The following is a 12,391-nucleotide window of genomic DNA, read 5'->3' as shown; positions in this document are numbered from 1 at the left end:
GCCCAGGCCCCGCCCCCGGACCAGACCACGCCCCAGAGCTTTACCCCGCCCCCTGACAGGGCGCGACGCTCGTGGTCACGTGACGCCGCCATCCGGGTCCTTTGCCTTCTCTGCCTCGTCCCAACATGGCGGCCCCAGGTGAGCGCTGCGCCGCGGGCCCGGGCCCCGCCGGCCCGCGTGGAACTCCGCGGGCACTGATGGCGGCCCCGATGGCGGCCCCGGGGCTGCTCCGAGCACCGCCGCTTCCGGAGTTGGTGCTGGGGGGGAGGCGGTGGCGGGAAAAGCGGGGGAAGCGGCGGGAAAACCGAACCCCCCCCCCCTTCCTCCTCCGCCGCGTCCCCTCAGAGCGGGCGCGCGCCCTTCCTTCCCCCGCTCCCGCCGCTTCCCATTGGCGGGGGTGCGCGCGCGGCCTGTGATTGACGTGCGCGCGCCGAGCCCCCCCCACCCCCCCTTCTCCCAATTGGCGGGGGCGCGCGCGCCCGGCTGGTGATTGGCATGCGTGCGCCCAGCCGCTGACTGACGTGCGCGCGCCGGGCGCGGCCCGGCGCGTGCGCGCGGAAGGGGAGGAGGGAGCGACGCGCCCACGTGGCCGCGAACGGGGGGCGTCGGAGGGGTCCCGGTACCTGGAGTGTGGGGGAGAGGGGGGATCAGCCCCCCCGTATTTGCCTGCAGGGGCCTTACCCCTTCCCGGGCCCGCGGTGCCCTTGAGGCTCCTTGGGGTCAGTAACGGGGGAGGCGGGGCAGGATGTGACCCCTCCCAGCCCCTCCAGGGGTCGTGGGGGGGCACGGCAGACGTCCCCCAGTTCCAACCCGGCTCTCCCCTCCATTCAAGATCCCGTAGCATCTCCCGGGATCCCTGCCTCTGCTTGGAGCGGGAGCGGGGTTCCCGGTACCGGGGTGAGCACGGGGGGCTGGAAGGTGCCCCCCACCCCACCTGGATCCATCCCTGTCGCGGCTTTCCCTGGGCCTCAGGTGCTTCCCGCATTCCCAGCAGTGTCCCGGGCTGGTTTCTTGGGGGAGGTCGGGTCACCCTCGGGCAGCTCTGAGGGTCTTGGGGCTGCTGCATCCCAGGCTGGGATTCCCATAGGTTTCCAGGAACGGCCCCACACTTCCCTGAAATCCATAGTGGGGAGGGAAGGGATGGATTGGGAGAAGATGGAGCCACCCCAGGGGTCTCACACACCACCACCCCCTCCCAGTTCCTGTGGGAAAACACCGGTGGTGGTTCTCTCCATGCTGGATTTCCATGGAATACCACATTTCCAGGCCATTCCATGAGCAATCCGACCTCCATCCTTTTTATCCTCGTTAAAGCCCTTTGGTTGATTCATTAATTATTATTATCTCTGGTCTGGGATATCTGACTTGAAGCTCTGGCTATCCAAAAACTCATGATCTCTCCTTAAAAAAGAAGAGTGTTTTTCCAAGCCTTTCTCTTTCATGTCCTTGAAACCCATGAGTTTTCCTTCCCCTGGGACCACAATTGACCTCCCCAAAACCTGAAGGGAGAAGGAGGGAACTCCACCGTTTCTCTGGGGCTTCAAGAGAATCCCCCCGGCTCCACCCAGAGGGATTTTTCCTGGCAAATGCAGCGGTTTTGCCAGGAAAGGTCCCAGATCCAGTGACAGAGCCACATGAGGGCAGCAGTTCCTGCTGGAGGGAATTGTGAATCCAAAGCCACCTTCCAGGAAATAGCCCAATTTTCCAGGAGGGTCACAGCATGTGCCTGGGTGTGTCCCTGCAGGGGGTGGGATGGGGACAGTTTTTCCAGTGGGAATAATGAATAAAGGGGGCTGGGGGTGGCTCCTGGCCCGTCATATGTCCCCTCCCGGTGGCTCCTGTCCAATTCTGGTGTCCCAGTCTGGAGTCCCATCCATCCCTGTGTCTCCTGTCCCTATCCTAGGTCCTCATGTCCAGTTCCTCATATCCATCCCAGTGCCCCATGTCCCATGTTGTGTCCCATCCTGTCACTTCTGTCCCCTCTTGGCTCCTCCTGTCCTGCCTCCTGTCCCATCCCTGTTCCTCATGTCCCATCCTGGTGGCCCCCATCTGTTCCTAGTTCCTTCTGTCCTATCCTGGTGGCTCCTGTCCCACCCTGATGCCCTCGTGTCACATCCCAGCACCTTGTGTCCTCTCTTAGTGCCATATTCCATCCAAATGCCTCGTTTCCTATCCTGTGTCCCCTCCCAGTGCCTTCTGTCCCATCTCAGTACCTCATGTCTCATCTTGTGCCCCATCCCTGGTGCCTCATGTCCCGTTCCAGTGACTGGTGTCACATCTTGGTGGCTCCTGTCCCTTCTCAACTCCTTGTGTCCTATCCTGACACATTCTGTCTCCTCTTGACTCCTCCTGTCCCATCCCAGTGCCTGCTGTCCCATCCTCGTTCTCTGTATTCGAGCCCAGCACTTCCTGTCTCATCCTGGTGTCTTGTGTCCCATCTCATGTCGCCTCCTGGCACCTCATGTCCAATCCCAGGGCCTCCTGTCCCATCCTCCATGTCCTCCTGTTCTGTTTCCTCCTGGCTCCTGCTGTCCTGTCTCATGTCCCTTCCTAGTGGAAGGGAGCTGTCCCATCCCAGCTCCTCCCATTCCATCCCAATATCTCACCTTGTGTCCCATCCTGTCACCTTGTGCTCCATCCCAAGGCCTTGTGTCCCGTCCTGGTGTCTTCTGTCCCATCCCAGTGTCTTGTGTCCTATATCCTGGTGCCTCACATTCCATGTTAGCTCCTCATGTCCCATCCCAGTGTCCCATGTCCCATCCCCATGTCCATCCTGGTGTTCCCAGTCCCATTCTGGTGTCTCGTGTCCTATATCCTGGTGCCTCACGTTGCATGTCAGCTCCTCATGTCCCATTTCCCGTCCCCGTGTCCCATGTCCCACCCTGCTGTCCCCAGTCCCATTCCAGTGTCCTGTGTCTCACCCCAGTGTCCCCAGTCCCCTCTGCTCCCACCCTGTTCCTGTCCCTGCTCTCATTCCACCTATTCCCACTCTCCTTCCCTCCCATTCCCTCTCTTTTTCCGATCCATTCCTGCTCTCATTCCCACCTGTCCCAGCTCTTGTTCCTGCGCATTCCCACTCCCATTCCCGCCATTTCCATTCTCATTCCCTCTCTCTCCTGCCATTCCCACCCCCATTCCCACCATTTCCATTCTCATTCCCTCTCTGTGCTGCCCGTTCCCACTCCCGTTCCCACCCATTCCCCGTTTAGATCCCCCTGTTCCTGCTCTGATCTGTGTCTCCGCTCGCTCCTGCAGCGGCAGCAAAGAAGAAGCCAAAGAAGGGGAAGACGCTGACGCTCACGGATTTCCTGGCCGAGGATGGGGGGGGCGGGGGGGGCCCCACCTACATCCCCAAACCTGTGAGCTGGGCTGACGAGACTGACGACCTGGAAGGTGAGCGTGGCATTCCTGGAGCCAGGACAGCATGGCTCTGGGATTTACATTCCCAGCCCCCAGAGCAGCATTTCTGGAGCCAGGATAGCATTCCTAGTCCCCAGAGTTGCATTTCCAGCTCTGTGATTGGCATTCCCAGTCCTAGGAGCAGTATTCCCGGAGCTGGAACAGCATCCTCAATCCCTGGGTACCATTTTGAGCACTGAGATTGGCATCCCCAACTTCCAGACTGTCATTCTCAGCTCCTGGAGCATAATTCCTGCCTTCCAGATTGGAAGGCTCCAGGACTGGCATTCCTAGCTGCCAGTGGCACCCATGACCACTGACTATTCATTTTTTGGGGAATAATGAAACTGGGAGAGCCATGCGAGTTTTCCTTAGGGATGAGACTAAGTTTCCAGCCAAGTGGGGGAGCAGCAATGGGGTATTGAGGGTTTTGGGGACTGGATTCACCAGAGCTTCCCACTGAGCCAGGCTGGAATCAAAGCTGGAATGAATCCTGGAAAGCCATCCCATGGGATTGCCTGTCCCTGCCTTGTCTGCTCTGGATGGCTTCAGGGCACCTTTTCCATGGATGTACCAGTGCTGCCAGCAGTTGCCTCCAGGTGCCTCTGGATGACTCTGGTTTCTTCCCACTGCCTCCGGTTCAGCTGCCTCCATCTGGGTGGGCTGTGGGATGATTTGCTGAGTCCAGGTGACCTGGCCAGCTCTGGATGGCTCCAGTCAGCTTCAGCTGGCTCTGTGGTGTCTGCCCACATCCCGGGTTTCTCCACAGTCTCCACCACATGGCACAGCAATGACGACGACGTTTACCGGGCGCCTCCGATCGACCGCTCCATCCTTCCCACGGCCCCGCGCGCTGCCCGCGAGCCCAACATTGACAGAAGCCGCCTCCCCAAATCCCCTCCATACACGGCATTCCTGGGAAACCTGCCCTACGATGTCACAGAAGAGTCCATCAAGGATTTCTTCCGAGGTCTTAATGTGAGTGACATTCCAGAGGGTGGGAATGCTGCGGGAACCCGGGATGCAGCTCTGCTCTCTCCATCGGGCACCCATATCCATTGCCACGGGGTGTTTTCCTGGGATGTGAGTGTCTGTAGGTTGATCCTGAGAGAATCCCTTGATTCCCTAGCCATGGATCAGTCATTTCCGCTCCTCCAGTGGGATTGAGGAGCCTCCAGTGGGGAGGTTTCCCTGTGGAATCGTGTGGTGGTTAGACTGGGGGGTGGGGCAGGGTAGGGCAGCTGGCTTGCTCCCAGGTGGAAAGAAAACAGCATCAGGAAGCTCATGGATCACACAGAGATGTTGAACACCACAAATTAGAAAAAAACAAGTTTATTCCTATTTGAACCTATCCTGCTCTTCCCTCTCCAGTTCTGCACCTGACCTTGGCCTTCCTCATTCCTTTTCCCTATTTCTTGGCATTTGTCATTCTTAAAATATAATTCCATGGATGTGTTGTGGATTCTCCTTTGGTCCAAGCAAGATCCTGGCTTTGCAAGAGGTTTCCCATCAGGAAATCCATCCCAGGAAAATCAAAGGGATGCTTTGGGGACCGCATGACCCCTAAGATGTCATTTAGGAATGTGGCTCCTGACATTTCCCATGGCTCTGATCAGGAATGAGCAAGAAGCTCCCACACTTTGGGAGCTGAAATCCAGGGAGAGGAGGTTGTGGGCTACCCTCTGTCCATGTGGGACTTGTGCTGGACACATCCAGGGTTGGTTTTCCACTGGGATGAGCTTTGAGATGGCTTCTGCTTCCCTGAGCCCGGGTAGGAGCCTACAGAGCATACCGGGCCCTTCCCATTGCTTCCAGTGCAGCTGTTGGAGCTGGGATTCTCTTCCCAGTCCCTCAATCCCTCATTATCCATGAGTTACTCCATCCCAGATCCTGGCACCCTTCTGCATTCCCCTTTGGAAGCCAAGATCCTGAGGGGAGCTTCCCTGCCTTCCCTGCCTTCGCAGATCAGTGCTGTGCGGCTCCCACGGGAACCCACCAATCCCGAGAGGTTGAAAGGTTTCGGATATGCAGAATTCGAGGATATCGATTCCCTGTTCCAGGCCCTGAGCCTCAACGAAGAGGTGAGTCCAATCCCAGCTTCCAAGAGCACTCCCCAGGGCCTAAATGGGCTTCAAGGATCTGGAGAAGAGTTTGGACATGGACCCGGGGTGGTGGGAAAAGGGCAAATGGCTTCCACCTGCAAGAGGGGAGGGTCAGGTGGGGTATGGGCAGGGAATTCCCAGCCCAGCACTCACTTCCCATGGTTGTTCCCAGTCTTTAGGAAACAGAAGGATACGAGTGGATGTGGCAGATCAAGCTCAGGATAAAGGTGAGCGTCCAGCTGAGGACATGGATCAGGCAGGGTAGGGATTCCGGGAGAGTGGCCAAGGGCTTAGTCCTGACCCTGCCCCATTTCCTTTCCCTCTCCCTTTGCCTCCCCTTGTCCCTGTGCGTGTCCCTGGCTCCCAGCAGACCGGGATGATCGCTGCTTCGGCAGAGACCGGGATCGCTTCCGGGACTCAGAGCGGTTCGAGAGCGACTGGCGCGCGCGTCCGGCTGCTCCCGACGCCTTCGATGACTTCCCCCCACGCCGGGGCGACGATGGATTTGGGGACAGTGAGTGAAGAGAACAGGCCCAGAGTCCTGGGAACTAGTGTTGTCCCAAGATCTAGGGGCACCTGACACTGCTCTGCCTAAGATTAGGAGCCACCTGAGCTCAGTCCCGCCTGGAGCTAATGGATTCCCAGAACTTGTTCCCACCCTGAGCTTGTTCATTCCCCATTTGGAGGTCTTTTGTTCTCAGCTCTCATTGCTACTCCAAGCTCATTCATTCCCACCTGAGCTCATTCCCAGTTTGTAGGGATAAATGGGGCCTCCTCCTTTCCCAAGTGGAGCAGTACTGGGGTTTTCCTCCTTCCTCATGGAATCTGTGCCTATCCCAGTCAAAACCCATCATGCTTTCAGGATACCGTGATCGCTACGACGACCGGTATCGGGACGGGCCACGACGGGACATGGATCGTGGTTTTGGGAGCCGGGATCGCTATGATGACCGCAGCAGGGATTACGACCGAGGTGGGAATTCCCAAGGGTTTTCAGGGGCAGAGAGAGTGGGAGCAAGACCTTCCCAGGGCCAGCGAGTGGACTGGGAATCCCCCAAATTCCCAAACTGTTGTCACTGGGAATCTGGGCTGCATTATCCCCAGTGATGCTCAGATGATCCGTCTCCCTCCCCAGGCTACGATTCCCGAATAGGCAGCGGCCGGAGAGCCTTTGGAAGCGGGTACCGCCGGGACGATGACTACCGTGGCTATGAGGATCGTTACGACCGGCGGGATGACCGGATGGATCGGTGGAATTCCCGGGATGATTACGGCCGGGATGATTTCCGCCGCGAGGACAGAGGTGGGGTGGGACCAGGGCTGTTCCTTTGGGAAAGGTTGGATATAATGGGAATGATCCCGTGGAAAAGGTGGGAGCACTAGGGAATGGTCCCTTGGGAATGGTGGGATATGATGGGAATGATCCCAGTGGAAAGGTGGGAAGGACATGGAATGGTCCCTCAGGAAAGGTGGATTAGGATGGAAATGTTCCCATGGAAAAGTGAAAGAGTGGGAATGATCCCTTGGGAAGGGTGGGCTGGGGAAGGGGATGATTCCTTGGGAATGGTGGGATGGGACAGGGATTATCCTGTCAGTCCCAGCACTGTTCCAGGTGTGATCAATGCCTACCAGGATCTCTTGGCTTGTTCCCAGGTCCCACCCAGAGACCGAAGCTCAACCTGAAGCCCCGGAGCGCTCCCAAGGAAGAGGAAACTTCAGCAGCTCCTGCTGCCCAGTCCAGCCGGGCCGCTTCCATCTTCGGGGGGGCCAAGCCTGTGGATACAGCGGCTCGGGAGCGGGAGGTGGAGGAGCGGCTCCAGAAGGAGCAGGAAAAACTCCAACGGCAGCTGGAGGACGACAAGAGGATCGACAGACGGCCCAGGGAAAGGTGGGAATGGTGCCTTGGGAAAGAGGGAGTGGGATGGGAATGGTCCCTTGGGAAAGGTGGGAAGGGCTCTAAATGGTCTCTTGGGAAATGTGGGATGGGTAAGGAATGATCACTTGGTAGTGATGGGATGGCCAAAGAATGATCCCATCCGAAAGGTGAGGGGATATGGAATGGTCTCTTGGAAAAGGGAGTATTGGCTCGGAATGATCCAGTGGCAAAAGGGGGAATGGGCAGGGAGTCATCCCCACAGAGGGATGGGATAGGATGGAAATGATCCCTCAGGAAATTGGTGGCTGATCCCCACAGAGAGATGGGCGGGACAGGGAAATGGTCCCCATGGAAAAGAGGGATGCGTGGCAATGATCCCTTGGGAGTGGTTCAGGTGGGATGGTGTTCATCCTATGGGAAAGATGGGATGGGGCAGCCCTTTCCCAGTCCCCTGATCCTATTTCCACGCTATCCCAGGCATCCAAGCTGGCGAAGTGAGGAGAACCAGGAGCGATCCCGGACAGGCAGCGAATCCTCCCAGAGCGGCCCTGCGGGACCCCCAGGAACATCCACGGGCTCCGGCCCCACCGGCCGGAGTGAGTCGGGATCCAGGGCGGCCGCAGCCTCCTGGCCCAGGGCAGCCAGCAGCTGCCACACGGGTTTGTGTCCCCCCCAGCCACACGGAGGAGGGAGAGTGAGAAATCCCTGGAAAATGAACCCCTAGGAAAAGAGGAGGAGCCACCCTCACCGCCCCCCAAATCCCGGGAGGAGAAGCCAAAGGTGATGCCTGCACCACCTCCCAAGGAAAACGCCTGGATGAAGCGGAGCAGCCAGAACCCCCCCAGCAATTCCCAGAGCTCTGACTCGGAGCAAACCTCCCCAACCAGGTGGGTGTCCCAGGAAGGAGTGGCCTGGGGGTGGGCTTTCCACCCCAAAGCATTCCATGGGTCCCTGCTTTTCCCTAAGGGAGGACCCCAAGGGCGGGGAGAAGGGGACCCTGACATTCCCAGGGATGATCACCAGTGCATCCCAACATTTCTGCGGCCCATGCCAACCTTTTTAAGGCCCATCCCAGAATCCCTGTATCACAGAGATCGCACCATCCCAGTGTTCCTGTGGCCCATGCCATGGAGACACTGGCACATCCCAACATTCCTGTGGCCTGGTGATGCTCCTGCCACACATCCCGATATTACCGTGCTCCATCCCAGTGTTCTGTGGCACATCCCAACACTCCTGCAGCCCATGGAGGCTTTTCTGCTCATCCCAACCTTCCTGTGCCCCCTCCCACCATTCTCAGGTGTGGTCCTGGGCTCCATCCCAGCATTCTTGTGCCCGATCCCAACTTTCCTGTGGCTCGGATGTTCCCATGCCTCATCCCAACATTTCCAGGGCCCAGGGATGTTCCAGTGCTCCACCCCAACATTCCCAGGCCCCATCCCACCATTCCTAGGAATGGGGCCATTCCAGGGACCCAGCCTGATGCCCTCCTCCCTTTTCTGTCTCCCCAGTGGGGGCCCCTCTGGCCCCTCCCCCCCTGGAGATGATGGGGGCCCCCCCAGGACCCCCCAGAGGAGAGGTAGGAATGGGAGGGAGGGATTGGGAAGGCTCATGGTGGGTTTTGGGGGATTTGGGGAAGTCTTGGGAGCACTGGGGGGCCCAGAAGGTGTTTAGGGGGTTTGGAGGATTTTGGGGGAGCTCAGGGGGCTTTGGGGGAGGGGGGGGGGCTTGGGGGGAGGTTGGTATCAGGGGATCTGGGAGGGTTGAGGGATTTTGTGGGGGTTTTAAAGGGGGTTGGGGGGTTCCAGGGATGTTGAGGCCTTGCTGGGAGGCTCAGGGGGGCTCAGGGGGCTTTGTCAGCTGTGACCCCCCCACCCTTTCCCAACAGAGGAACTGAAGCCAGAGGGGGGTCGGGAGAGCAGCTCCAAGGGACGGAGCTGCAGCCGTGGCCCTGCAGGAATGGGGGACTCTGAGAGGTGAGACCCCCCCCAAAATCCCCTCAGGAACCAGGAAACCCCTCCCAGGCACCTAGAATTTCCTGGAAATTTACCTCTGACCTCTTCTTCTCAGGAGGGACCCCCGGAAGGAGCACGAGCCAAAGAAACTGGAGGAGAACCCCCCCTCTGTAAGGATCCAGGGGGACCCAGAACGGGGGGAGGGACCCCGTCAAGTCCCGGGTTTGGGGGGTTTTGGGGAATTGTCACCATAACTGATGCCCCATGCCTCCAGTTAACAGTGGGGGCTGTGACCCCTCTTTGGGGTGAGTGACCCCCAGGGGACCTTGACCCCTCAAATCTCATTTTTTGGCATATTTTGGGAATTTTCTGCTTCACTGTCCCCCTCCCTCTGCCCACCCCTCACAGTTCAGCCTTGGGCAGTCTGAAACCCCTTTGTGGGGGGCAGGGAGGGCTGTGTGTAAACCCCCCTTTTTGGGGTGCATGTCCCCCTGGGGGTCTTCATACCATTCAAATCTTGTTTTTTTGGAGACTTGGGGAATTTTTTTTCAACAATGACTCCCCTGGCCCTCCCAGCTCAACCACCCCAGCAGTTTTGGATTTCTCTGGCCCCTTGGGAGGCTGTGATCCCCTGGTTTTGGGATGTGTGAGCCCCTGGGGATCTTTATCCCCCTCCAATCCCATTTTTGGGAATTTGTCCTGGTTTTCCCTGCAGTTCAGCCATGCCAGCAAATATGCCGCACTCTCCATGGATGGGGAGGATGAAGGTGATGATGAAGAAGGAGCTGAGTAAAAGCTTCCTCCCCCTCCTCCTCCTCAGCTGCCGTGGGAACCTCCAGAGATTCCCAAAAATCCCAACCTTGATCCAGGCGAGACTGAAATAAAGCCTAAAACTCATCAATTCCCTCAGCTACAGCTTCTTAAATCCCAAAAAAAAACCCCACCCTGATTGCACGAGATCACCCCAAAATCAGCATGGAGGGCGGGAGGGGTAAGAGTTTTCAAAGAGTTTTCCAAGAGTTTTCTCAAAAGAAAAGCAGCCCCCCCTGCCCTGTGTTTTCCATGGAATAAGGGGTGAGGAAGAGCTGGCCTTCCTCCCACCCCCTCCTCACTAGAGCCCCTCCAAAACAGGAATAAGGAGGCATCAAATTCCCTCCAGATCCTCCAGGGTCTGGGATCCCCCTCTGCCCCCCATTTTCCTCACCTCTGGAATGTTGATTTCCCCCTGGACACCTTCATCATCCTCCTGCTCACAGGTGTCCCCCCAATTCCCCCACCCAATTTTTGGGATTCAAACCCCACCCTTTACACAGGAAAACCTGGATTCCCACTCCAGAACCTCAAGATATTCCAAGATTTTGGGATTTGGGGTGGTCTGTAAAAATGTGTAAAAAGAACCTTCCCAGAGGTTTTGGGAGGTCCTGGGGGAGTTTTGGGGTTCTCCCCCAGGTTGGGGGCTGTTTTGTCTTCTCCAATAAAAAGAGCTAAAAAAGATCCAGAAAGGCCCCAAATCCTTCTGCCCTTCTCCTCCCCACTTTGGAGGGGAATGGGGCAGTTCCCAAAGCACCCCAGGGGGATTTTCCTGTCCTGACAATAGCCTTCCTCTCCTTGCACTTCCTTTTTCCTTCTTGCATCCTTCTCTTTCCTCATTCCATCTCCTCATTCCTTCTTTCTTCCTGCCTTTCCTCCTTCATCCTACTGCTTCCTTCCATCCTCCCTTGTCTTCCCCCAATTCCTCTTCCACTTCTTTATTTCTTCCTCCTCTATCATTCCATCTCCTGCTTCCCCTTTGTCTTTCCACCTCATTTTCTTCCTCCTCTTTCCTTTTTCCTTTTCCTTCCTCCTTCCCTCTGTTCTTCCTCCCATTCTTCCTTCTTCCTCCTTCACTTTCCTCCTCCTTTCCCTAATTCTTCATCCTCTTCCTCCTTTTTTTTTCCTTCTTCACCTTCATCCTGATCCTTCCTTCTCTGCGTCTTTCCGTTCCTCCACCCCTGCTGATTAACGGTAATTAACTGGGGCACGGGCACAGCACCGAGCCCCGGGATGCCCCCCCCCCCCCCGCCCCGCCCCGCCTTCCTCTTTCCCGGCTCTTCCCAACCGCTGGAATGCTGGAACCGCCTTCCCCACCGCTGGAATGCGGGCCCCCCCCCGCGGTGGCTCCGGCCCCACAAAGGGGGGTCTGTCCTGGCCGGGGTGGGGTGGGGAGGACCCCAAGGGCCGGGAGAAGGAGACCCTGCCCACCCCAACCGGGAGGGGACCTGATCAGGGCCCTCAATCCCCTCTGCACCTTGAAACCCTCAAACCCAAATCCTCTTCCTGCACCCCAAAAAGCCCTTCCCCAATTTCTCTCCTGAACCCCAAATCCCTCCCTGCTCCCCAGCCCGCCCTGCACAGTAACACACCAGAAACCGGCCCTGCACCCCAAAACCCTCCTTGCACCCTAATTCCTCCCCCCGCTTCAATAACCCCCACCCCAACGCCCCCAAAACCCCCTGTACCCCAATGCCTCCCCTTGAACCAAGCTTCCCCCCAGGGGCCTCGCAAGGGAGGGGTTTGGGGTCCCTGCGGCCTCTGGGAGCCAGTCCCGGGAGTCTGGTGTCCCTCGAGCCCCTCCAAACCAACATCCCCCACCCCGAGTTTGGGGGTCTCATGGGCTGAGGATCTTCTTTCCCACCGAATCTGGGGGTCCCGTAGGGGGTGGTCTCAGCCTCCCCCTTCTCCTTGACCCTGGGGGTCCCCTTGGGGTGGGTCCAACCCCCTCTTTCCCCCTGAGTTTGGGGATCGCAGGGGCCCGCGGGAGGGGGTTAACGGGGGAGCGGTGGGAGGAGGGGGAGGATGAAGAGGGGGCGGGGGCAGCGCCGGGAAGGTGCCGGGGGGGCTCGGGAGGAATTTTGGGGGTTCCTGAAAGTGAGAAAGGGGGAAACTGAGGCAGCGTTAGCAGAGGGAGGTGTCACCCCGCGTGTCCCCCTTGTGTCCCCCCCGTGTCCCTCCCCTTGTGTCCCCTGTGATCCTCCCGGTGTCCCGTGCCCGTGACCCCCCAGTGTCCCCCCGTGTCCGCC

At 58.3% G+C, this 12,391-nt stretch overlaps 2 protein-coding genes across 3 annotated transcripts in view; both read left to right on the top strand.

The window, feature by feature from the left end:
• The first annotated feature begins 34 nt into the window (after nt 1-34).
• EIF4B (eukaryotic translation initiation factor 4B) lies at nt 35-10,233 on the top strand. Of its 2 annotated transcripts, none has more exons than XM_050984007.1 (15): nt 35-138; nt 3,256-3,393; nt 4,169-4,377; nt 5,364-5,480; nt 5,674-5,728; nt 5,872-6,015; nt 6,364-6,474; nt 6,637-6,804; nt 7,155-7,389; nt 7,855-7,973; nt 8,102-8,264; nt 8,889-8,956; nt 9,266-9,353; nt 9,448-9,502; nt 10,048-10,233. In XM_050984007.1, exons 1-15 carry the CDS (start codon nt 126-128, stop codon nt 10,123-10,125), a joined length of 1,761 nt encoding a protein of 586 aa, XP_050839964.1. In that variant the 5' UTR covers nt 35-125; the 3' UTR covers nt 10,126-10,233. The 2 variants fall into 2 exon arrangements, with proteins under 2 accessions (XP_050839964.1, XP_050839963.1); XM_050984006.1 differs by having other exon boundaries at nt 8,054-8,264.
• A 1,934-nt stretch (nt 10,234-12,167) lies between these two features.
• Nucleotides 12,168-12,391, top strand: part of TNS2 (tensin 2) — a 4,118-nt gene continuing 3,894 nt past the window's right edge. Inside the window, exon 1 of the mRNA XM_050984796.1 lies at nt 12,168-12,239. Coding sequence (XP_050840753.1) covers nt 12,168-12,239 — 72 coding nt within the window. The remainder of the gene's footprint in view (nt 12,240-12,391) is intronic.

The sequence above is a fragment of the Serinus canaria genome, chromosome 25, assembly GCF_022539315.1.
Source record: "Serinus canaria isolate serCan28SL12 chromosome 25, serCan2020, whole genome shotgun sequence".
NCBI lineage: Eukaryota > Metazoa > Chordata > Aves > Passeriformes > Fringillidae > Serinus > Serinus canaria.
This window is presented reverse-complemented; position numbering and strand designations above follow the sequence as displayed.

Bases quoted from the DNA above. Each gene is read 5' to 3' on its own strand.
- EIF4B (XM_050984006.1), top strand. The intron at 5,729-5,871 runs GTGAGCGTCCAG...GGCTCCCAGCAG, and splicing joins AGATCAAGCTCAGGATAAAG to ACCGGGATGATCGCTGCTTC. The intron at 7,390-7,854 runs GTGGGAATGGTG...ACGCTATCCCAG, and splicing joins GACAGACGGCCCAGGGAAAG to GCATCCAAGCTGGCGAAGTG.